At 44.1% G+C, this 26386-nt stretch overlaps 1 protein-coding gene across 1 annotated transcript; it reads right to left on the bottom strand.

Moving 5' to 3' along the window:
- Positions 1 to 1293: 1293 nt before the first annotated feature.
- On the bottom strand, positions 1294 to 26150 carry LOC8037925. Its single transcript, XM_040503616.2, has 11 exons — positions 26091 to 26150; positions 25743 to 25942; positions 22923 to 23020; positions 17364 to 17433; positions 16184 to 16233; positions 15049 to 15082; positions 12353 to 13566; positions 9014 to 9079; positions 5930 to 6105; positions 5717 to 5807; positions 1294 to 3873 (listed from the first exon to the last, which is right to left on the bottom strand). The coding sequence occupies exons 2-11, from the start codon at positions 25853 to 25855 to the stop codon at positions 3800 to 3802; spliced, it is 1986 nt and encodes a 661-aa protein (XP_040359550.1). The 5' UTR covers positions 25856 to 25942; positions 26091 to 26150; the 3' UTR covers positions 1294 to 3799.
- Positions 26151 to 26386: the final 236 nt, after the last annotated feature.

Below are 26386 nucleotides of genomic sequence, written 5' to 3'. Positions count from 1 at the left end.
GCTGACACACGTCGCCGTAACCGCTGGTAGTACTACACTGTACGATGGTAACTACACGACCACATAGCGTCCATTTGTAATCCATGGCCCCATTACGTTCTCGTACGTGTGCAGACATTTGTTGAATCTTCGCCAAAGTTTTCTTCAAAAGTTCGGCATGTTCCGTTTCTTCTACAAATAGATCAGGCACACACGTGCACCATCCTGCTTTAGAAATGAGCTTTTCTCATAAGGACGCGGCCGCGGTATTTGTACTTTTCGTAATGTTGATCGCAGCAGGTTAGCCACGTTGAGTGCACTTTTTACCAAGCACCGGTGCACTAAGCAAAGCCACATCCATGGAAGTGAGATACACAAGTGTAGCTCCGCCGCAATGCAGCGGTGCTTGGTAAGAAGCATGCTCAGCGGGGCTAACCTGCTGCAGTTAACACTTGGAAACGGGTTTCCCCAGGAATCGAAATTAGGGGGAAGGGATTCAGAATAAAGGAGTCGTTGCAAATTTAGGGGGGTGCCTTCAGAAAAACATGGGGGGTGCCTTGGGGGTGTGTAGGGAAATCACTACTCAGAAAATATAAATATTGCAGTTCATCTCGAAGCGAATATCGAATAGCATATTACTCGAAACTACTACTCGAATATTTGCACAAGAAAAAAATATTTAACATACATTCAATGGAATGTGGATGGCAACAGAATTTAAACAGCAGTATGTCAGCTTTCTGTTGGCGCATTAGTTGAACAAATTAGGTAGCGACTATTTCCACCTCCACATTCAAAATAATTTTAAATATTATTTGTATGTCCATGACGCCACTTCCTGAAGACTTGGAAACATTTTAAAAATCGTTTCGACATCCCCCGCCAAAATATGCTTCTCCTTATCTTGACATTTTAAACTTAAAAATTTGTAGCTTTGGAGTTCCGACTGGAAAGAGATAGAAAGTGGCAATCAAACAAATATCTCGTTTGCAGGCTGCATCACGGTTCAACTCTCATTTTCCGGAAACAAATGTGCAGTGGACTGCAGCTTTTATTTCGTTGCAATATGGAGTGCAAAAAAACTTCTCAAAGTACAACTGGGGCTATGAGGCCACAGGTAACATTCGCTTGGTTCTGCCCAACCATTTCAGAATACGACACCATTGCTTTTCATGGTCCATTTCACGTGTTTTATACAAACAAAGTAGCTGAATGTCGTGTCGTAGAAAATTGCCGTTGACTGCAAAATTTGTGTATCTCGTACAACCGCGCCAGAACCTTCGTTTATTTGCACCGGCCAAGAAACATCAAGGAGCATTCAGAACTTTTTATTTAACATCCGGATTTTTTCGTAGTTGACCCACTTGTTATGCACGAACCAAAAAGAAAACCTTAAGGCCCGTTCACACTCTTGCGACCTCTTAAACCTGGGTTCCTTAAAACTTCTTAAACCAGAGAACACACTGGCGCCATCTATTGGGAAGCAGTGTAAACTCGGCGGTCCGGCATATTTTTTTATTTCTCGGGCATTATCCTTTCTTTCTTGGCTTGAAAAACTTTTCTCAATGTTATAAACGAGCCCTTCTATGGGTATTACGCACATTTGACCTCGCAAACCCCGCATAACCTTCGCTCTTGTGAAATGCAGTTCCAGGGTCACCGCATAGATGGCGCCACAATGCCAGTGTGTTCCCGCATTCTAAAAACATAAAAGAAGTTTTAAAAGATCTCGTCTCTCTCAGTCGTAGTCGGTCGCAAGAGTGTGAACGGCCCTTAACTAAACAACAAACTCGAAAATCTGCTCGAAAACAGGGCAGGAGCCAGATGTAAAGCGAGACTGCAACTATACAAAGACTTGCCCACACAATATGGAGGAACAAAGTCAAAGTTCGAGGTTTTATGTGCCAAACCAACAACGGGCATCTGGCACGCCCCAGCGAACTGAGGATTAATTTCGACCATCTGGGGATCTTTTGATGTGCCGATATGGAGGAACAAAAAGTTTCTTTCGCGCCTCCAGTCCGAAACGTGTCGTTGCGAGCCGAAACGAGGAGGTGAGGAGCGGGAGAGGAGGGTGCCGGCGTACCGGGAAACCGGTTTTCTGCGTGCGTGCCGTGCTGCCCATCGCTTCAAGCAGACGGCGCTGCTTTGGTGGAGTCACAACCGAAACTACGATACACAGACACCCAACCCAGTTGTTTTTACCGTTTGACAATTTCCTTTTCGAAGTCTGAGAGGTCGTCGGGCACCTAAAAAAAAGACTACTTCGTCCGATTCCCCGACTCCGCGTAGCCTCCACAAGCCGTGCTCCCTTGACGCCTTGCCTCTTTCTCATTTTCCTTCTTACTATCCTCATTTATTAGACCAACACGACAACATCACGTGACCGTAGCTAGCCTTCGTCTAGCTATGGAGTACTATAATACACCAGTCTAGCCTTCGACCTGATAAAACCTACCGGACGGAGCGCGCGCAAGCCTGCAAGGAATCCTTCTACAATCAACCATCCATCTCACACGTGACATGTCACGTGCACCAATTCCCAGAGAGATCTGCGGTCACGTTGGCCACAACTACGTTTAAACTTTTTATGACTAGGCTTCACCAATATTGCAACGTGCCCTCTCCTGGTACTTCTAACCTCCTTGGCTACAGGTGTCGAGTGCCGCCACGTTACTTGAGGGAGGATAAAAATCGAGGAGGCGACATCACAACGGACCTTGATTTTTGGTATTTCAAAAAGAAGGGCCGTAGTGCATTTGCAACTGTGTTAAAAAACATGTTTTACGATTACCGTCATTAAATGTTATGGAAATGTTGCCTACAAAGCTTCTAAATTTCATGATTTTTGACATCAAAGATCAAAAGAAGCGAGGAGGTGAGGTGCAAAATAGAAAAACGGCAAAAATAAAGAAGAGCGCGCTTTTGTTTTGCGTGTCTATGACCATAATTTGCATCGTTTTAGACAATGAAAAAAAAAAAACAAAAAAAAAAAAACCTTTGGGGTGTCAGTGCACCTTTAAGGATCAACTGTCGAGCCAGTCCCACACACACATTGACTAGAACATTTCCACTGCCAACTAGGACCGAAACTAACAAAACCATCCGAGACAAAATGAGACGAAACTATGAGACACCTATTACTGCGACGGCTGCATTGACTGGGGATGTCAAACTAATAAAGTCACTATTTTGACATTCTATGGAAGTGACGTCGCAGACGTCAAATAATTGTAGAAATATTTTGACGGTGGACATAGAAATAGTCGCTACTTATAAATTAGTAAAAACTAAATCAAGTTGACATTCGAAATATATACACAGTGCAATCCACTTACAACTAGTATATCACGCATAACAATGTACTGTTCATAGCGATCAGTTTCTAGAGTTTCTCGTTTAGGTACAACGATAATCGGTCATAACGACTGAATTTCCCGTTCTTTTTTTTTTCAATATAATTATAAGTGGATTGCAATGTATTCAGAAAACTTCTTGTTCACAAGCACGCATGCACATTTGTAAAATGTTGGACATTTTTCACAAAATCTTGGCAGGTCAATGAAAACATGAATGTTTAAGAGGACATGAATGTTTGTGGAAAATTCGCACATATATTTTAAATCATTCAAATGAGGCTGTCTGGACAGAGACTGCCCCTCTGTTCATGTAAGCACAAAATTTTTGTCTAAAAGTGCACAAAAAAATGCATTAAAACTGTGACCGTCTAGTCAAGACGTCAACATTGTCAATAAATAAAATTGGCCAAGTTGTGATATGAATAAGTGTACAAAATGAGTTGACGGTTGATGGCGGAGAATCAGCAGGGGGCAACCAGAAGGAAGCAGACTTCAGCCGGTGCCGACGAGATGTTCCGGACAGAGTAAGGCACCCCTGGGAGAGGAAATGGCATGCCACACATGTCAGACACAGAGGAAAACACAAGGGAAACAACAAAACTACCAACACAGAGCCCATTAAGAGTGCCCTGGTGCTAGCACACAACACTGTTGGCAATTTGTTTTATGCGTATTGAAAGTACACTTTGTTTCTGCAAGCTGTGGTATCTTTTGTCATAGGGCACGTACGAACAAGTCCAGCAGCAGCATCTCGATGTGCAAGAGAGCATGCTCTATCGGTTAGATCATTGCCAGCAGGCAACTTGGCAGTACACTGTGATAGGTGCGGTTGCAGACCTATTCTTGATAAAACGAGTATCTTAGGATGACACAGTCAACAGGTGACCTTCATTTTGACACTCAACAGGTGACCTTTACCTTCAATCGCATTATTTGACAAAGAGTTGGCATTCCTGAGCAGGTTTGACACGTTCGGGGGGTGGCGACTTATGTTTTTTGATGATGCGTGGAGCATGTCGATTTGTGTTTTCTTCCAATAAATCAGTTGAGGGTCAGTGCTCTGTACACTTCGTCTTGTCCTCAGTTTTCTTGTTGCTGTTTTTACTTTTCCTTTAAACTGCATAAGACCACAGCAGCATATCCTATAGTATATTTCTATTTTACATATCCTGATTCTATCGTTTTATTTGAGGCTCACAAAAAATTGAAAGTTGTTCAAACAACAAACGCGTTTGCACAAACTACCTTTCCATGAGGGCGTCATTTTCCCCTGCATACCTAGCTGCACTGCAGTGCAGTGGCAGGGTAACGAGCCACCAGCAACAAGACTGGCAAACACAGCTCGTAATTTCCATTAATTGAAATAACAGTTCCAGCTGCGATTCAGATATACCACAATTCTGAAGCTGTTTTTCTCGCTTCAGGGGTACATATGGTCGTTGTTAGCCCAAGATTTGCCAAGAGCTGATGATGGCACAGCCAGAGAAGCACAAAGGCATGATTAGACAGGCAGTGCCACTATAAGATGTCTGCTCTGAAAGTAGCACTTCCCTGCACTGCAGCTGTGTCGTGTGGGTAGCACTAACAAACTAAGCCAGCAATAAAGTATGAGATTTCAGACTTTTCGAGTATCCGTGCTGGATACAAAGACTAAATTGAATCCCAGGCCCATTAAACCAATACCTGAAACCCTTAAAGATGCTCCCACATGCCCACCATAACGAAAGCAATGTAGGGGGGCCCCATGAGGGATTTTAAGATTTAGTTTTGATTTAAAGAAAGTGGGACATCATCTTAAACAAATTGCGTATATATTGAGTTTGACAGGAGGCAGCAGAATGAGCTTTGTGATGCAGCAATCACATTGTTGGAACTCTAGCTCCAGTTGTAACTAAGGTCCCTTGATGCGTTTGTGCTGGTCTTACGAATAGCGTCAAGTGCGCCAATGCACGCGACCCGTGCCTCGTGCAGCCGTTGGAAGCAAATGGCGTTGGAGCACTCGCTCGTGGCACGCGTATCGCCTCTTCGCAGAACGATGGTTGTCGGTACTTGTAAGAATTACAAACCGCGAATTTTATTGACTGGCTTTGGCCGTGACATGGTACGGAGATGTGCACATTTTTGTCTGGTGCAAGTGCGAGTGCAGGCACGGCTTAGCAGGCGACGCACGCAAAATGTCATAAAGTACCGCAAAGACTTTGCACTTTAGTCGAAAACCTGTGCCGTAAAGAAGAAGAAAGAAACTTTTCGAATTGGGCGCAAATTAATCTAGCCTAGATGAAAGTCACAATGCCAGCATTTGATGAAGACGCAGCACGAGCATTTAAACCCGACTCCGGCTCGGCCGAAAGGAAGAAGCTCGACATGCGAAGACTCGCCTTGGCAGACGTAGAAGCTGCTGTTCTTCGTGAGCAGCTCCCAAGTGTCCGTTCTCTCGACTACCACAGTGTTGTCCGTTGCGAGGAGTATCTGAAACGGAATTAAGACCAAGGCAGAGTGAAATTGCCGGACACCGGAAAGACTAGACCGGGAGCCAGCCACATAACGCAACCTGTGTCAAGAAAGCGAAGAAGGAATTGCTGTGCCCGCACCACGTCATGGTCCCGGGTCTCAGAGTAGCTCTTGGCCACACCGGGCTGCAGCCGGAGGATGCCCATGGTCACGTGGTCCGTGCTTGCCAACAATCCCAAGCCCATAGGGGCAGCCTCCCCCACCGGACGCTGCTCCGCATCCACCAGTTCCACATCCCGACGCTGCTTCACGAACACTGCAGACCAGTGTGGCACGCTCACAAACCGAGGGATACAATGAGGCTACACCCACGGGACTTTGCTAGTGTCCTGGGACAAAAGTGAAGTCTCAGAGTGACCGACAAGAATGTTGTTGTGGATCACCGTTTCAGATTTATTAACCAATAAACACCTCGGTCAGGCATGTGGAGACAATTACTTTAAAGCAAATGTAATCAAAGAAAAAAAAAAGAATGCCTCGATGTTTCGTTTTTAGTCTCATTGAAAACTACAAAGGTAAGCGAGCCAATCTGGATCCACTTTTAACCCGAAATTCACCGATAGACTGAAAACAAATGGGAGCAAAACATAAGACGGGCAAAGACAGCCAACGTGGAAAATAAAAATCAAGATTGAAATTGTGATTTAAATCGGAGCAGTTTTACTATGACGATTTAAATCTAACCTTTCCCGCAAGATAATCCCGAAAATGTTTTTATTTACCTTCTGTATAGCATTTCACGACTTCTATGTGTGATTGTTTTGTACTTACATCCAAGAATCATGAAGCGAGGAAGTTTTATATCAGGCTAGACAGGGGCAGAAGGCGGTGCTTTTCTGGGCAAATCAGAGCAATGAGCTTTCTTTCTAGCCCACACTTTGTTCGTCAGTTACATAAATTCTATACATGGCTTGCACTGACGTCACATTGCACATTTATGAACACCATGAAAGAGGAGGAGCGGGAAGCAGTTTTTGTAAGAAGTTTGAGTGGCAGGTTAATCCTCTATAATCTTCTGGGAGGAGAATAGCGATGTCTGTGCAAATGCGGGAACAAGAGGCACAAAAGAGGATCCTGGTAGTTCTCCTCTTCTCTGGTGGTCATCTGAACGCTCTTTGAATGACGTCATGTACAAGCCGTGTAGAGCGAGCAACGCAGAATGCGAAATAAAAGACAAATCAAGCTTTTTATCTGGCTGTTTTTGTTTGAATGTGGCTGGATTACATCAATAAAAAGTTGTTAAACTACTTTATATTTATAGCAATATTCTCTTTCAAACTGTTATCAGCGATTGGACGAATTGATCAATCAATCTGCCATGTTTAGAAATGCATCCAGTGATAAAAAAATCACTATTTTATAGCTGCAGTGAATTAAATCAAATTAATCTGATGTCCCTCAAATAAATCTAATTTAAATCAAATAAATCTAAATTAAGCTTAAAAAATTGTGATCTTTTTTGCCCTGCAAACAGTATTTGCTTTTGTGGAGTATGTCTCCAGCGATTTGTGTTTTTCAAGTGCCAGCTCAGAATGGTACTTCAACACATTTCGTTTCTACTGTCAAGGCTAGATTTACTACTATATTATCCCCAAACAATGCTTAACTTTGATGCACTGCCTGCCTGCTTTCAGGCAAAAATATGGTGTTTAAAAAGAAAAAGGAAGTGTTGCCAAATCTATCAAAACGTCCTACTCCAAACCAGATTGCTATTAACGATTAAATGTTAGCCAGACCACCTTTCCTCAGAAGGCATTTAGTGCCCCAAGGTTATAAATTAATTGGGCTACTGCTTATGCTCTCACACTATTATAGGCCATTACACTCTCATGCTGAATGTTTGCAACAAGTTTGTCCTACAGCTCTTTCAATTGCAAAGATATTGTAGGCATAAGACTATATATAGCGTGGCAGAAGCAGACCTGTCACTAAAATGAGCCAGACAAGTTGGTACCTGTACAGGTCGGTCTTACCGTGAGAAATTTCAAGGCATAGTTGTCTTCCCGTAAAAAATGAACAAAAACTTGGCAAAGTCGAGGTTGGGATCATTTGCAGACGACTGAGTTAGTGACGCTATGTACTCGTCGCGCCATCTCCCGATCGGCGCAGCGAGCAGACAACAGAGTGCGTCGTCTGCTCGCTGCGCCTATTGGGATATGGTGCCACAAGTAAATGGCCATCGCTAACTAGGGGCCCTAATCTGGACACTCGGCGAAAAAGAAGGCGAGAAATCCAGCGGCTCTGATTGGCAGGCGCCAAGGTCAAGTGCGGAGTTGGCCAATCACGGCAGCCAGATTTCTCGCCGACTTTTTCGCCAAGTGTCCAGATTAGGGCCCCAGGTCATTTGCGAACGCGCCCAACCTTGACTTTTGCAACTTTTTTGCTCGCATTTTTTACAGAAAGAGAACTATGCATTGAAATTTCACACAGTAGAACTGACCTGCTCAATGCACATTTGCTGGATGTTCGAGCTTTCTATGTGCAGGCACCAACTTACAGGCTTAGTTTACAAAGAAAGGTTCGCAGGCCACCCTATTTATATAATTAAGTGAGGTTGAATAGCCACAGCCTAGCCAGGGTCAGATGTCATAAGAGCATACTAACTACCCTAACTTCACAAACTGCGAGTTCGTAGAAACAAAGAAAAATAAATTTAGTTTTCTAGTCAACGTTCTTAAAATAGCAAATCAACATGCATTCGGAAGAGCATCTGCGCAGTGAATACAGTAAAATTACTAGTGCAAGCTGTAGTGTTGTACGCTGCCACTTGGAAAGTGTGGAAACCACAAAAAACTGCTTCCCTCAGTTTATCCACACCAACAAAAATGTGCCAACCTTGCAGCAGAGGATGATGTAAAATGTGGGACAGCCCCACTCAGAAGCAGGGACGGATTTATAGGTCAGGCTGGAGGGTTGACAGTGTGCATTTGGTTGGAGAGGGTTTTGCTGAGAGATTTGACGTACGGGCAAAACGTTCCTCAGATCTATTTTGTTCACCTAATATTTGTCATGTCACCAAAAACTAATTAATTATTCCTAAAAAGTAGCTCGCGCATGTCATCTTTCCCATTAAAAAAAAAGGTTGCTTTTGGAAGGTTTAGGGAAAGCGGCCGCCGCCCACCCTTGCCCTCCCCCCCGAAGATCCCTGAAGAGAAGACACCTACCTCGTCGCTCGTGCGAGATCTTCTCGGGCGACAGGTTGAGGCTCCCCTTGGTCTGCGGATTGTCCGCTGAAATATTTGACCCTTTGTGAGAGTGGTGGGCATGAAGTCGATCTTGACGACATGCTGCCAGCGTTACTCAAAGTGGCCACCTATACAGCTACATTAAAGGAGCTGTGCAACGATTTTAACGTTGAAAGAATTTGCATCTTCTACTTTCGACATTGTTTATCTTGTCCCAAAGGACAGAAAACAAATCTCTCTTCGAAATGTTGCGATTCTGTCGCGTAATCACGAGGCGAAAGTTAGAATATTTTCTACCCTGCAGCCGCGAGTGGCGGCTATGAGAACCACGCGGTATGACATCAATGGGGGACTTGTAAAAAGATAGGAAGTTGTGCAAATACCTGTTCAACAGAACTTTTATTATACAGAGTTTTAGTGGCGCCATCTATCCGGGGTCAACAAAACCTTCAGCTCTATCTGCTACTGCGAACAGCCGCCAGAAGCCGGAGGGGGACGGGGGCAGAGCCGGATGGGGATGGCCAAACCCGGACGAGGCTTTCCTCCTTTCGCCATGTTGATCGCTCTGCGCAAGCACGTGGTCACGTGGTCGCGAGCGGGTGAGTTCTCACTGCCCACTGATGGTTCTAGAGGGAGCTTCACCAGAACCCCGCGCGTCCCCCCTTCACGTCGCAGCACACGTGACTTGGAAAATGGTGAAAAAGTTGAGACGTGCTGAAAACCTCAATCTTTGTCAATTTTTAAAATGAAAACTAGGACATGCAGGCAAAAGCGGTTTTTGTTCTTTACTTCAGAAAGGTCGAGACACAAACTCCCAAATTATTTAAGCAGAGCACTAAAATTGTTGCACAGCTCCTTTAATATATCTACAGTCAGAATGGTCATTACCGAAACTTTGCCTTTGTAAAGAGCCTAAATACTGCACCTATTGGTAGGCAAATTATCTAATCCCCGGAGGATTCCAAAGCAATAGCCACTTACAAATGTCACAGGAAATGACCATTCAGTCGAGCCTGTTATTTAAAAAAATCTGTAATCTGTATTTGCGGTATAAATTTGGCAGGAAAATTGATGCAACGTGACCTGATGTCACCGGCCCTACAGACAAATACATGTTCCCTGCTGAATTTTTTTTCCAAGTCGAGATTAAAGAAAGAATATTTGTAATAGCAATAAGATATACAAATCTCTTTCTTTAGGTATAGCTGCACATCCACAAGTTTAATTCTATGTATCCGTCAGTTACTTGCCATCCCAATGTAGGCACTGGACTTTCTCAAGACAGTCCATAAATATACCTCGTTAGACTAAAATTAACTTACTTAGAAATGGACGAATGAAAGCCTGGAAACAAACTTCACAAGTTTTGGGATTTTGTTTCGTAGTGAAAGGCTTGGAGAAACAATTCAATATTCAAAAAGAAAATATTTGGCCAAACCCACTATTCGCCTCAAACTCAAAATTCACTATTTGCGCACATCTACTAGTACTGTAATTAATATTACACGATGTGTGAGCAAGCCGATTTTGTTCTTATTACCCAGTTTCCTTAGGTGTATGCAGACATGTATGTAACGCGTTACAAGTAGTGAGTTACTTCTACCTAGTTACTATTTTCGGTAACGAGTAACACTTTTAGTTACTTTTAAGGCAAGGTAACGGGTAACGGTATCTCGTTACTTTTGAGGAGTAACGTGTACAACAACGTTTAAACAGCTTCGTTTTAATCCCAGCCCGATTATGCGCCTATTGCGACAAAGGCAGATGGGCAACCCGAAAAACAACCAAACAGTAAGACAGTAAGTAACGTTTATCGCTGAACACGTCAGTCGAACAGTTTGACTGGCGTGTCCAGCGATAAAGGTTGCTGTGCTGAACCCTACAGCTGGGAATGTCCTTCACCCAGCGAACACAATAAGGTTCGTTGGTTGAACCTTCTAGAACCGGGTATGGACTGAATGTGAACTTGGAGGTTCCCAACACGGGAAGGCACAGAAGCCCTCAACCGCTGTCCTCAAGGAAGGCACAGTTCCCGAATAATCACCAGGCGTTCCCAAAGCACAGCACTGCCATTCCTTTGAGCGCGTCGGTAGAACGACTCTTCAGCGCCGCCGGAGATGTATTTTTAAGGAAGCGGGGAAACATAACTGATGAAAACTTCGAGAGGCAGCTACTGCTTAAGTGCAACGACTGCTAAAAAGAAAACAATAAACCATGAAACAATAGCAATTGTGTGTTCGGTCGTCAAAGTAATGTGAAAAGTAACTCGCTATTTTTGAGACAACTCGCGCGCTCCTTTTGAGAATCGGTAACGAGTAACGGTATTTAGTTACTTATTGGGGGTAACATGTACATGTCTGGGTGTATATAATAGTATTCTTCAAACTACCATAGAATTTAACCACTGAATAGGCAAGTCTTAGCTGATAAGGTTCAGTAAATATTTGACGTCTTGTATTATCTACCTAGGTCACTCGTTACAAAAGGTTAAAGTAAACAATTCACAAAACGTCAAATATTTACTGAACCTCATCAGCTAAGACCTGCCTATTCAGCTCATACCTAATGTTTAGCTAAAAATACCCATCTCCAATTGCATATTTGAGATGGAATATCATTGTATAATGTAATAAGGATTACATTCTACAATATAATAAATATTTGAATTTGAAGTTTTATTTCTTTTGGATCAACTGAAAGGGGAACAAAGACTAAAGGCAGAAAATGCCTGACGAAGGTCTCTGTCCCCTTTGAAGTTCGCACATACGGTACACAGTATATAATATACTTTGTGAAGCTGTATACATCAGCGATTCAAACAATGTCATGGCTTTATATGACATCATCAAGAGAGGATCGCAAATAGTAATATTGATTATGAAAGAAACCTTTTCACAAGTTCAGAAACAAAAACCATCAATTTGTACATGTATAAAAATGACCATAATACAGTGTCACTGTCCACCAAGAGTGTCCTCACCTCTTTCTCAAATTTAGAAAGGGAGTTATTAAAATCCATGAAGGTTCAGATTGAATTTAATAACTTGGTCACCTGATAATCTTTACTCTGCTTTCCATAATTTGTTTGAATCTGAGGAGGTCATCTTAACATCACATCACATAATAAAATAATTTAAGAACAAAAATAAAACAACGATTAAAGGCCCCCATCTCCCTGAAAACCATAGTGCATCTCATTAAGAGTGAAAAACAAGTTTTCAATTTGGTCATTTCCAAAGAAAAACACAAAAATACACAACCGAGTATTTCCTACATGCGTAGCCCCATAAACATGCAAAACGTCCCCCCAAAACTCACCTTCGCAGCTCGAAGTTAGCTTTTTCCAGGAATCGACACCCGATCCCGACAGGTCCGAAAACGAAGAATCGCCGAGAACCGACGCATCCTCCTGGGGTGCGACTGCCCCCTCCGGTTGCACCGACACACTGCTTGTAGCGGAAGACGCAGCGGAGCCAGAAGTAGCCGAAACAACGCTCCTCGGCGGCTTCGCCAGATGAACGACGGCAGCGGCCGCCGACTTTTGTTTGAATGTCTCCTCGTCCGGTGCTTCTGGCTGTACCAAAAGCGGCGCTTGTGTTCGTGGGGTGTTCCTCGGGTCCCACGAGAGGAAAGGAGCCCGACTCTGCCGGCTTTTGAAGAAACGATACGGCCGAATGCCGGGCTGCTGGGGCGCGGTTGCCTCCTGGCTGTGATAACCCAGTCTCGCTTCTGCCAAAGACGTCGCTGTCCGCTTTTGCTTCCCGTCTCCGGTGTCTCCTTCTGTACGTGTGCCGAGATCTCCCAGAGAGCAAGGCGCTGCCCCTGGCAAAGGTCCCGGTACGGACGTCTCGAGAGTCGTCATAATCTTCCGCTTCGCCCGAAGTTCTTTGTGCACGCCGACTACTGGCAGTGCTTGAGGCGACGACGAGGACAAAGCTTCAACTGGCTGGCCATCTGGCTTCCTCCTGGCTTGTTCGAAGGAAATACTCTGCTTCCTTGTGGATGCCAGAGGAGAAGGCGGCGGTGAAGCTTTGAGCCCTTCCCCTTGCGTCGTGAAACATACGGGGTTGCATCGCGGTCCTCGCGTCGGCAGTTCTTTTCGGGTTGTCTCGCCGGTCAATGTGGATGCTCGGCAGGTAGGTGCCGTCACAACTTCGAGCTCTTCCCTTCTCTTTGAGAAGAATATGGGGTGGCATCGCGGCCGTTGTGCGGGCAGCTGCTCTCTGGTGGTCTCGAAAACTGTGGTTGTCCGATTCTCTTTATCTTCGCCCATTTCAGCCTCTGCTCCAGGATCCTCGAATGACTCGTGCCGTGCGTCCTTTGCAGACGACGCGGCAGCTTTGGGTACGCGTGGTATCTTCTCACAGCGCCTCACGAGGGAACTCAGGGATGTAGAACTGGCGCTGGGGACTTTGTTCGTCCCCGGGGCTGCGGCGGTTGTGGACCACGCTGTGCCACGCAGGAAGAAGCTTCCGGTCGACGGCTTTCGGGTAGGAGCCTTTCTGGTCGACGTGGCTTCGGTTGGGTTCACGCTGCAAAAGAAAAAAATGGCAAGAGTGATGACGACGATGAAAAATTGGGCTGCCACCAAAACAAAAAAAGAAAGGGCGAGTGTAATAATGACAAAAAAACTTGCTCAAATTAAGTCTTTGCTTCTCTTCTTTCTTAAAAAAGCTTTACTAAAACAGTCCTTACTACTCTGTTGTCCTCCAACAAACATTACTTCACAATACACAAGAGGCTTTTCGACGCCCAGACACAGCCTGGCATCCATTTCTGTCTCTTCGATGAAGACTGACGGAAAGCAGCCAGTGGCTGTAGGGCTGTCCGAAGAGTAAAACCGAAGGATTTGTCGGTCGTTTCTTTTTGGACGAGGCCCCGACTGAAGTTGCAAGCACATGGAGGTACATAGTAGGTACCTACATCTTCAGGGTTCTCCCCAGCGTGGGTGGCAGGCCCACCAGTCTGGCTGACTGCTCATCTCCACTATGGTCAGCCCATCTTTCTATATTGCCTCTGCTGGACAAGATGATGCCGAGTTTGAAAATGCACGACTGCCCAGATTTTTGTGCTTTGCAGACTTGTGTGGCACTATGCAAGAGAACTGCATAATCCCTGCGAACAACATCACTGCTGTGTGGCAGAAAAAGGGCCGAGAACACCAAAAGTTGAAGCAATCGTCTCTTCTAGACCCTATAAATTGCAACATGTCCATATCTAAAAAGTTACTAGGGAGAACTCTGTACATCTTAAATCAACAATATCAAGGTCTTTTATGAAGACTAAGCAGAAACCAAGTTTTGTGAATAAATTATATCTTAAGTATTTGCCAGCAGGCTACTGAACTATAGTCTGAGCCCATTTTCTGTGGCGGTGAAGGCAAAGCTACAGAACCGAGATGCATCCCACCACTGCACGACACAATGTAGTTCGCAAAAATAATTTGTTTGTCCTTATTGAACAACACTCAAATATCCCGCTATTAATATGGGGTTCACGACAACAAACGAGCAGGTGTCCTGGCTAAAGTGGTACATTGGCATGCAGCCCCAATGATAGTAGTACAATAGAGGCTTTTGAATGTCATGCTCTGATCACTCGCCACTTGTCAACGCTCGCTACTCAGGATGGGCTGTGGAAACACTTTGGCATCGCCGCGGGTGTCATGCACACTTTGGTTCCCGAGGACAAACTTTCCTCTATTAGGTTAACGAGAACTCATCAAACGAGCATTCGTCAGAGTGACCAAACTTCATCGCAAAAAAGACCTATGCCCCTTTCCTCTTACTATTCGCCTCAACCGAGATGTCTAGTTAGGGAAGCGACATCACGCAACGTGGGCAAGCACCTAGTGCACCGAGAACGAGACAGTGTGAGAAGAGTGTATTAAAGCGTCCAACTGCAGTGGCACTCCAGCCCATCTAGTGAGTGGAGTGCTCATGGAGGGACAAACATAATGCATCCAATGAGCGGTCGAGCATGCTGGGAAGAAAAAAGATTAAAGTACTACTTGCCTGGGCTTGGGGATGCCGCAAAAAACCGAAGCCTCTAAAAAAAAAAAAAAAAAAAAAAACCAATTCAAGTTTTTTGTCATTGACTGAAATCTGCCACAAAAATGTGATCACTGCAGCAAAGTGACTGCACAGACCTTGTTCATAAATGCAGCCCAAATCCAGTGCGAATATTGAATTGCAAGTTCAAAGTGAATTCAAAGCAAATATAGTAGTTGTTTTGACTAAATATTTTCGAATTTAATACTGACTTTCACTACTGTTGCACCATTCTTAAACAAAAATCAAGCTGCACTCGCAAATATTGTTCCCAAGCTTTCACTTCTAAGCTCAGTTAGTTTTAACCTAACCATACATATAGAAAGTAGCTTCGGAAAGTCCGATTCCTACATTGGGGTGACAAATTAATGACGGATGTAAACATAGAATTAGACCTACAAAGATGCTCATCTATACCTAATCAAAGCGATTTATAAATTTGTAAAAAAAAAAAAACAAGCATGAGCGATGAATGCAAGTTGTCAAACATTGCAGCCTAACATACAGCCTAAGCTTGTTATAACAGACCTTGATTTTAACCAAGATTTCGGTCTGTTGTGAAAAGAGTATGTTGTATGCAGATATGAATTTGAGTCATTGGGGAATAGAGGACAACCAACCGAACTTCACAAATCGGTATTCTATATCCAAATGTCTGTTGTAACCTGGTCTGTTATAACGAGCTTAAACTGTATACTATCGCATAATTGCCACAGTTTATTTTCAAAAATTTTACTGCAGTGTATACTAACATTCCCAAAGTTTTGTTCCTTTTTAAATATGCCGGGTGCACGTAGGTGTGGTTTCCTCCCAAGCTTGCGGCTGTGCTGCGGCCAAGCAAGGTTTGCAGGTGTTGCTTCTTTGCAGTGCACCGGTGCTCAGTAAGAAGCACACTGAGCGAGGCTAATTTGCCACAGTTAACACTTCAAAAAGTACAAATTCCGCAGTCCATCTCGAAGTGAATGTTGAGTAGAATATTATTCGAAACTGCTATTAGACATTTTTAACATTTACACAACCCTAAAAATCATTATTAGAGCACTTACAGTAAATTCAATTCTGGTTTTCACTAACAATCAATCAGGTGCTCTAAACTCACCCGTCACTTCCGTGGGTGAAACATGGATGAGGGAACTAAGATATCGTTGACTGTGCAGAGAGAGAAAAAAATAAAAACAAAGCAATCAGACACAGATAGTCTAAAATCGGGGGTGTCCACACGAGCTGCATCTCTGAATCCGCTCAACTTTACTGGGTTTCCACTGGCTGCATAACCAAACATCAGCAATTACCAATTAGACGAAGTAAACGCGATATAGACCTTTTCCGAAATTCAGTCTGGTCACTTCAATCACGATCATCAGCCGAGTGTGTGGAGCCCGTGACATACTAGTGGCGGCCTTTTGCTGGCTAATGAAGGAAGATTAGATACAGATTACATACAAAAGCTACGTCAGTATCGCATCCAATCAATCAGCTGGCATACACTCAGCCCACAGGTCCCCCGATATGGGGGATATTATAAAAGCCTTTACTAAGGCCAACCCCTGTAAAGAGCAGTATTTCTTTGCGATCATTGAAAGTAAAATGAATAGAGAAAGGGCCATACGACAGGGAACGCATTCCCATCAGCCATTGCCGTACGATAGAGACGGTGCACAATGAGAATACCACATTTTTACTGCTATTTGCATTGCCAAATTTAGACCGGTATTTGAGCCACTAGATGGCACTGGATTATTGAAAAGTATTGAGTGCACTCAACACTCAATACTCATTATGGGATGTTATTAAACAGCAAACTGATATCATATTTGATTCTTTACCGACTCCTATATCAGCTATGGTATGTAGCATAAGTATGCATAAGCATGCTCTTAGTCAAGTGTTCAAAGCAGGAAAGCATAGTATCCTGATTTATAAATAAGTAAGGCACAAAGCAATTTCAGCAATTTCAATCTTTGAACCTGGTCTAACCGGACAAGAGCTTCGAGCATCGAGGAAAAACTGGCAAAATACGGAGAAGATAGGCAACATGTAAAAAAGGCTTTTCTGTTCCAAGCACATGTTGGAAAGCAATTGCTTGTATTTAATTATCTCTAATTGGAGTGTTTGGAACATAGTAAAGCATAGCCACCAAATAATGCAAAAGATACACACAAGCACATTAATTGTAAAGTTACTCGACAGTTCCACCAATTTTAATAGCGTGGCTGCCAAACAGAAATTCTAATTTGATCTTATTTGCAACCGTTTGCAAACATCCACTAGGTACTTACACGGTGGTCCGAACAGGAGAAGAAATGGCGGAGATGTTGCGGACATTCTCCCGGCACAGTGCAGAGGTACCTGCAACATGTGCAAGGATACACTTGCTTGACAATGTTGCCAAAGTACAATTGCTGACCACATTTCATTTCTAAGAGTCACAAAGGCCAGATAGGCTGAGACTGCTAAAACGGCTTAAACATGGAAGTGTGAACACAGTAAGGCACACTAAATTAATGAGAAAAACTTTGTTTCCAATGCATCAGTGCACGAGATATGCTACAGTGAAACCCGTTTAGAACAAACCCATGTACAGCTAATTACTGTCAATATCGAACTCAGAAAAAATTTAAATAAAAATGCATGTAAAAAGTACTTTTTATAACGAACAACATATTCGGTATATCGAAATTTTTCCCCCGGGAGGCTACCAAAAACGCGCAAACATTCGTCTTTTAGCCTGTCCCTCCCACCCACCCCCTCCAAAAAAAAAAGGTAGGAAAGAAAGGAGCTTTAGCCGTGAACAAAATTGAGCAAAGAGAAGCGATTCAGAAAGGGCGGGGGGGAAGCAACAAATACACATTGCACGCACGCACAGAAAAAAACCTTTTCATTCCAAAGCTGTTGCCCACTAAGAGAAGCGGTTCAGAAGGAGAGATAAGTTAAAAAAACAAACTCTGCACTCATGCAAAAAAAAAAAAAGAAGCTTTCTAGCTTTTCGTTACAAGGTGGAAGCGAAGATATGAGAAATAAAGAAGCTCTCGACCCTACAATGAACGCATTGTGGAAGTTCGTTGTAAATGTTTTTCTGCTATATCGAACAACTTGCTATATCGAACTGATCATAGAGTTTTGTGCTGTTCGTTACAAACGGGTTTGACTGTATATTTCAAAAGAAGGTTGTAGTAGAAATACTATTGCAGTGTGCCCTCCTACATATTATGGGCTCTTTTCTTAGTTAGCTTCTGTAGATAAACAATCTTGTTCAGTCTACCTTGTTTTATGAGTTGAACAAGGAAAAAAAACTTTTCTGTAAGATAAATGTATTAAACAAGCAATAAAGTGTGACTAAAGTACAACAATAATCAGTTAAAATGTTTTGACTTCACAAACTTACTGGCACTAGTGGAACCCGACTATACCAACACGTAATGTCATTGACCAATGAACTTCTTTGTCACAATGTAATTTCAACTGATAAAGGCGTATTTTCTTTGAATCTCTGCAAAATTTGGTGACGTAGCTCACAAGTGCGCAGTGTTGGCATAGTGCCGCTGAGTTACGATATTTGAATGCAGCTCATAGACTGGAGCCAAGCATTGCATAAACACTTGATTTAGGCTCGTGATAATGAATAGCTCAACAAGCCTTCGGCTAGTGGCTCCTAGGAGTCCAATCGCTGCAAGGACAACAATAGCCAAACGCTAACAATGTCTGGAGCTCGGCACGAGTTGTGTGCTTTGCCCATTGATCTCTATGACAACTGCAACGCACTTCCCCGCTCCGCGAGTGCGGCCATTGGACGGCCATCTTGCATGCGGCAAAATCGTGTTTTTGCTAGCGTTGCAGAGGCTGGCGGCACCGTGCTGAAGACACGTTTTCTATTATTCATCGTCATTCACCAAAGTTTTTCAAAACCCTGTGTGAGCGGCGAGACTTCCCAATGAGAACACGTGGAAATTTTAACAAAAGCACAGTGCCGCAGGAAAAAGGCACAACTCGTCGAAAGCAAGTTTCACCAGTCTCGCGGCGTGATCAAAACTTCCTGGGAAGGCGGAAGTGCTGCATTTCTGTGCCTTTGTACGCTTGAATACCAATCAAGAATCGACACAGTGTAGATGTGTTTTGAGAGTGCAATGTGCGTCCCCGCGTCGGCGCATTGGCATCGGAAGTGGCGCTCTGCCAGCTCTGGGCGCTCTGCCCTCCGTCGCCCGTTTACTCCGTTCTCAGTTTGCCGTTTGGCTCGGTGGAGAAGAGGGAAGGAATGCAAAGGTCCCTATGCGCTTCCTTGTAGGCTTACGGGCTTTTGGCACCTCGGCCTTCGTAATAAGCGTGGTCGGCCACCGATACACTTAGAACAATCCGGATAAAAATGTGTGCATTTCGGTTGGGACCACGTTGAATTTCGATAAAAGCGATCATTCTAATAAAGCTTTCTTTATAACGAGAGATTACTGTACCATATTTTCCAGGCTATGCAGAGCGCAAGTTTGTCTGCTTCTTGCACAAGGCTTACGACAATGTCAAAACGCTAAGCTCTTGTTGGCTGATTGGAAAAAAAAAATAGTGGGAGACCTCAAGGCATCTAGCATTGAGGTCTACCCCCCTCTTTTAATGAAAGCCAATCAGAACTCTGCGTCATTCTGACATCACCGAAACCCCTGCGCAAGAAGCAAACGACTTGCTATCCGCATAGTCCGTGGTCTATACATGTTTAAAAGTTGAAATTATACTTGCTGTGGATTATCCACAGGAGTAGACTATAGTACAAGTATTGCTGCTTCAATATCATTCATTATGAGGAAAGGTGACAAATTTTAAGTGAATGACAGTATGTTAATGATAATGTATGTATGACACATGCCTTTTTATGAGCTAATAAAGCAGGTACTTGTCAAGGTGTGCTGTGTACGAGAACCTTTTTGTGTGCGGACTATGCACCAGGTGCAGACTATCCAAGAAAAAACTTGCTCTTCAGCCGAAATTTGCCCCCCAAGAAACTGAGAGTGACGAGAACTTGCCTTCCCATAACGAGGGCAATGACCATGGTGGGTCCCTCACTCTTCTGCACGGACACAAAAACATGCACCTAACTTGGAAGCCATACAACTGGCGACATGCACAGACAATCGGCCAGAGAAACTTTAGGGATGCAATTTCAAGCTGGTGAAACCAGATATCTTGTCACGTCTTGACTACTGCCTTCTTGTACAAGGGACTGCTACAAAAACAAATAAAAACCCTGCACATAATATGCTTTGCTCTTAGAAAACACCAGGTATTAACTGTACAAAACACTGTAAAAAACAAAGTAACTTTATTTACATTTATAATTTATCGAATTCGAACCCAGCAATGCTTTTCTTGAGAAGCATTGTTGGAAAGATTGCACATATAAGTTGTGTCACATGAGCTGCACATGCAAAAAAATTGCAGAAATTACATTATCAAATACTTAACCTTCTAAATGACCACCCTGATCTCACAATCACTATTGAAGAAAGCAAGTCTCTACAAGCAATGACAAAAACATGAACGGGTATTTTTTTTTTTCGTTTCTTTGGCGACACTTCTTTGGTTCATTATGCGTTGGTCTGGCTAGCACTTTTGTGAAGTGATTTCTTGCAAGCTTATAACCGTCTTTTTCTTAGCTTTAAGGGGTGTCCGGTTGACCTGCACTGTGTGGGTGGCATTTTTCTCTGTGCTAATTTATTGAACTCTCACTTATGCCATGTTTGTGCAAGTTTAAAGATATACATATGTCTTGTTTTGTTGCTTTAGGGGGCAACTGTTTGGTTTCTAATTTTGTTGTTTTGCGCAGTGTTTTTCTATTGTTGATATGCATTTTTGTCTCGTTTGTGCTGTTTGTACAAATTTTTTTTTTTTTCGTTCGGCATTTATTTTGGTTTGCTGGATGGTGCAACGGGGGAGGTATGGAGGTGTTGTCTTGTCAGACTTGCCATTGCTTTTTGGGACAGCCCCTCGGACAAATGTTCTAGTCGATGGTCGTTCGAATAAAAAGTTTTGACTGACTTTGGGTTAATACTCATTTGAACACCAAGCATAAAGCAGGTGCCCTTCTCAATGAGCACTAGCCTGGAGAAGGATGGTGTTAGCGCAGCTGACTTCCCAATGACGAAGCATTGGTCTCCTGAATGAGCTTTATCCTTCCCCTTCATCCCCGGGAAAAACCCAAACATGAAGCTTGGGTTACTCTCATTCTGGGACAGCTCCAATTCACGTTTTTTTGGTTTTTCCCCCATTCTTATAAAACCGGCTCGGGGTTTCATTATTGGGGTCTATCGGCATTCACCGAAAACGCAGAATTCTCATTAAAGCTTAGTCTTCACGGATTTCGTTCAGTATGGACAGACGCAGAAAGTCCCAAACGGCTGGAACCTGTGAAAAGATGTGCATTTAGAAACAAGACCCTCTGTCATAAGAGCGGTTCACTACGTAGTGATAGAAAGACTGAGAGCACATTCTTGCATTGGCATGAGGTCCAGAGACCAACATTATGTAATGTAACCCCCCCTCCCCTCCCCTCCCCCATCCCCTCCCAACAATCTGGATGTCTGCTGCACCTACAGTTCTCACAAGCTCCATTTCCTTTGAAATTGTCAAAGAGTTCAAAGACTGAGATCCAAATTTTGTATTCGATGTCAGGTTTGAACCGAAGCTCTTTTTAAAAACTGGCAAGAAAGCCGAAGAAGCACATTCGTGTCTGTGGTAGTACCTCTACACTCAGTAACAGGTTGCAGGCCCGGTAAATGCTTCGCATCAAGGGCGAGGTTTCCGATTCTGACAACACTTTGTTGCAGGCATAGCCATAGCCCAGCGGAGGGCAATGAGCATGTGCTGGAGGTGAAGCTTTGACTGGTTCCTGTCACCGACTATGGTGAATACGTAGTAGCCTCGTAGTAGAAAAACTCCACAAGAAGTTGCTGATTTGCAAAGCAAGTCACCCCATTTGGAAAAGGGAAGAGGTCATAAATGTAGATGCTGATCAGAGACTCTTAGGAGGAAGGACTGTAAGGCAACAATGCAATGCAACAAGAATAAGGCAACAATCGAGACAAGAAGCCAAAAAAATAAATTCTACCTTAACTTGGTCTAAGCTTTTAGTGTATAAGTAAAATTCTGCTGCCCCTGCCCCTGCGCCTGCCTCTGCGCCTGCCCCCCCTCCCCCTCCAAAAAAAAAAAGATGCCAAAATCGCTGCTGTAGCTACATCGAATCTCAACGAAACGCGTCAGCATTTAGCAAAGGGGTTCCGATTTCATGGGAATTCCAGCCTCGCAACGGTCAGTATACTGTTGTGTTTGGAGAGCAAGCCTGCTCACCTGGGTGTCGGCGGTTTCGGATGTAACAGCCGCAGCTTTCCTTGATCGCCGCCTACGGTCCGCACATTGTTCGCTCTGCTTCGGCGAAATGTAGGTCTTACATTAAAGTATGACAAGCATCAAGTTTCTCTAACCTTTGGACACTGTGTGCAACACTTAAGTGTGTGTAGTTGCAGTAATTTCATAACACAAACACAGTTCCAAAGCGGACATGAGCTAGCAGATGACAACCACCGCAACGCTCAAGCCCGCACGTGCACACTTTCAAGTTATTTGGGAGATGCGCGACGACGCATACGTGGTGAACAATGTGCCTCATGTTGTCACAAGCCCTGGAAGACAAAGGGAAAGTGGATGTAACGAGCAGAGGGAGCGAAAGAGTATGGCGGGAGCTGCGTCGCAACCTCACGAAACCAGTGAAATACGAACGAAAGACGGCTGTATGTACCAGGGCAATGAATGCAGACGCATTTAAAAAGCAGATTTGGTGCTGTGCACTAATAGCCCACCTTCATCGGGAAAGTAGTCCGAGAGGCGCCCCCGACCATCGCTGTCCTTGCGCAAGGCACGGCCGTTGACAAGTTCTTTGATGGGTAGTCCCGTGCGCCTGTGAACAGAACAAAGTCTTATTGACCAACACCACGTCTCAAATAAGTTCAGATTTTGATGGACAGCATATCCGAGCTTCGAAATGGGGTAGACCAACTGATAAATACACTCTTTCTACGTGCTGGAAAGTTCTACTGTGCATCATAAATACAAAGCACAGTTAGGGTTCTGCACGTGCCAGTACACAAAGCCCAGCCCTACCCACTGTAGTTGTGGAGGTGAGCACAAGGAGAAAGTAACAGCGGCAGACAGTGTGGGCATGTCAGAGCTGCTCAGTTTGCTTGCCGAGTCTTGACGATTGTAGGTAGGTGCCAGTGATATGCAATTCACGAGTCTACGGAAGAGTCTGGCCAGAGCCACAGTACAAAAATCTTGTCAAAGAGAGGACATGGGGGGTGCGATGCCACACACCCTTGAGCTTGCCGGTGAAGTAAGCCTGAGATAGTAACACGTGTAGATGGAACTGGAGTTATTCTATACTCAGTTATTGAGCAACAGTACTTCAGCTCTGGAAGGAACAAGGTGGTTGAACTGGGTGTCTCAAATAGCGGCCAGGCTTTTGAAATTGACAGCAAAAATCGGTTTCTTAACCTATTGCGTTACGATTTTGTGCAGCGTTGCCCACGTGTGCACAGGTGGTGCATTTTTTCTATCAAATTTGCAAAGAGCGAACTTACCTGAGGAAAAAGTAAAAAATGAAAAAGGCTTAACTCCTATGAAAACGCAGTGAAGCCACCGGTCTTCAAACTATAGGGCAACCTATTGTTTGAGGACTGGTGATTTCACTGCGTTCTCATAGGAGCTAAGCCTTTTTCATTTTTACTTTTTCCTCAGGTAAGTTCGCTCTTTGAAAATTTTATTGAAAAAATGCACCACCTGTGGGCAACACTGCACAAAAACATAGCGCGATACCGTAAAATGCCAGGCAAGCGCCCACTCAAAATTTAGAGATAATCGTAAAAAAATGGGGGATGGGCGCTTGTCCGGTCATCACTTTTGCATATCAATGTACTGTGCATATTTTCTCAGATCTTACAAATTTGGGTATGGGCACTTAGTGTATAGGCGGATGCACGGTATTCTACGGTAGGTTAAGAAACCGATTTTTGCGGTCGATTTAAAAAGCCTGGCCACTATTTGAGACACCGGGTAGTTATTAATAAATGGAAAAGTCGGCGCACAGATGAGCTGGTGAAGATTAGACACAGCGCAACCACGAGACTTCAGGTAAGCAAAGGACACATGAAAAGCAGAACATGGTTTCCCCACGCCGGGAAATTTGTCGTTTGCAAAGGTCAGTGGGATGGTTGTGGTCTTCGCAATCGCGTCGCACAGCTTGGTGGAATTTTAAAAATTGGCTAGCCTGGGGTCAGACTTGTAGAGGCGACTGTTTTTGTTTTTAATTGCTGTCAAGGGTGAGAACGCAGATTCGCGCACGTATATAAGTTGATGGGGAGGGCAGGAGTGCTTCCATAGCTGTCCGACAACGGGCCATACTTGCACTGTATTTTTAACCAAAAGGTTTCCAACATCAGGCACTTCAAGTCCGCCTCCAACATGCCATCCGATGAAGTCAATTAACATCTCTTGTTCGGACAAAGGATTAAACTGCAGCTAGAACTCGCAAATACCCACAAGCAGGGCTGGCCTTACTGGGGGGGGGGGGGGGGGGGGCTCTTCGGGGAACCATAAAAGTGGAAGCATAGCCGCACCCTGTTTTTAAATATATTTTTAAGCTTTTTTGTTTTTATAACGCAGTTCTCATCTGGCAAAACACTCGAGTTGGGCCACTGCTCACATATTTACCAAAAATGTGATGTTGTACTAGGGGCGTATAAAAAATCGGGGCTCCAATCCATGCTGTGAAGGTCGTTGGCCAGCGAAGCTGTGGTATTACCTGCAACGACTGCCCACTGCACTATACCAAATGATTGACGAAAGTAAATGCACTGCACCAAAACATTTCTACTTAGACCCTTTGCAAACGCCACCAGGTGGTGTTCCAGTCTACAATGTTTCAGCAAACTTCCAGGTTCATAAAAAGAATGAACAAAGCCCACCTTGACACCGCTGCCTGAAATGTCGATGAAACGTTTAACCACGGTGAACGTCAAAAGAACGAAGAAGTGGGAGATCTGTTAAAATGTTATTATAAACCAACTTAGCCAAATGCCCTCAATCAATCTACAACTTCGTTGTCCGTGCAGCATATATGCTTTCCAGCATTAAGCGGAAGTCGCTTGGGACGCAAGCGGCAGTTCATGTTTATAAACAGCAAAAGACGTTGCCGCGGACCGCAATTTTTACCGAGAAACGCATGAGGGGAGCTTTACCGAGAAACACAAGGGAGGCTTTTGTGGCATGACCTGCCACAAAAGCCTTCCTTGCAGAAGCACAAAAGCCTTCCTTGCAGGTCATGGCACAAAAGCCTCCCTTGGCTTAAGCAGACCTGTATATGTATTTGTCTACTGCTATGAATAAAAGTTTATCATTATTGATCGCGCGCGCCTTATTATCCATCATGTGGTTTTGACACTTGTTTTCATATTAAAACAAGTGTCAAAACCAGATAGATGATAAGGCGCGCGCTATGGTGTTATGTCGACTATCCTGTCGACGGATACGAAAAAAACCCGACCAACGAGTCATATACAGCTAGTTTCGCTGTAAAAACGAAAAAGCTTGGCGGTGTAGGGCCGGCCCTGCCCACGACTGCTCACCTTCCGAGGACGGCTGCCTGCGCCGGCTGTGCAGTGACGTCTACGTCCATTGCCGGCGAGCTGAAAGGCGACTGGTGACGTCGAGTACTCCTTTGTGGAATACGTGATTGCATACTGCATCGCGGTATGACGGCACGACTCGATACCGCCCACTGCAAAGGCACAAGGTCCGAGGGCCCGAGCCTAGTCGTAGGACAAAACTGCGAGGACAGAACCAACAGAACTGCGAGAACTGGAAAAACTACTCATGCTGTGACTAGTTGTAGGAAAGCAGAGATACATTTAAGTGTGCATTTAAGCCACTGTAGCAGAAATATGAACAAAAAGTAGCAGAAGGTAAACCGTTACAGCAGCCGCCGGAACCTTTGCGCGCTCGGTTGGCTCAGTTTTGAAAAAGGCGTCTCTGTCTGCACCTGACCGCCTTTTCTGTCAACTTTTGTTGGTCGTCGACCCCTGTGATCGCGGCTCTGGAAAATGTTTTGCTTATTTTTGTATTTTTAATTTGCTGATAACTCCAGACATAATTTGAAATTTCGGAATTGTTTATGTTCCAACGTTTGATAAGGTAGATTTAAAAGTGTACAGATAGATGGCACAAGCTACCATCTAATACAATTTGTGAAGTTGCTCTCAAACTGGTTGTA

This window comes from Ixodes scapularis, unplaced genomic scaffold (genome assembly GCF_016920785.2).
Source record: "Ixodes scapularis isolate PalLabHiFi unplaced genomic scaffold, ASM1692078v2 PGA_scaffold3__209_contigs__length_174095766, whole genome shotgun sequence".
Classification (NCBI taxonomy): domain Eukaryota; kingdom Metazoa; phylum Arthropoda; class Arachnida; order Ixodida; family Ixodidae; genus Ixodes; species Ixodes scapularis.
This window is presented reverse-complemented; position numbering and strand designations above follow the sequence as displayed.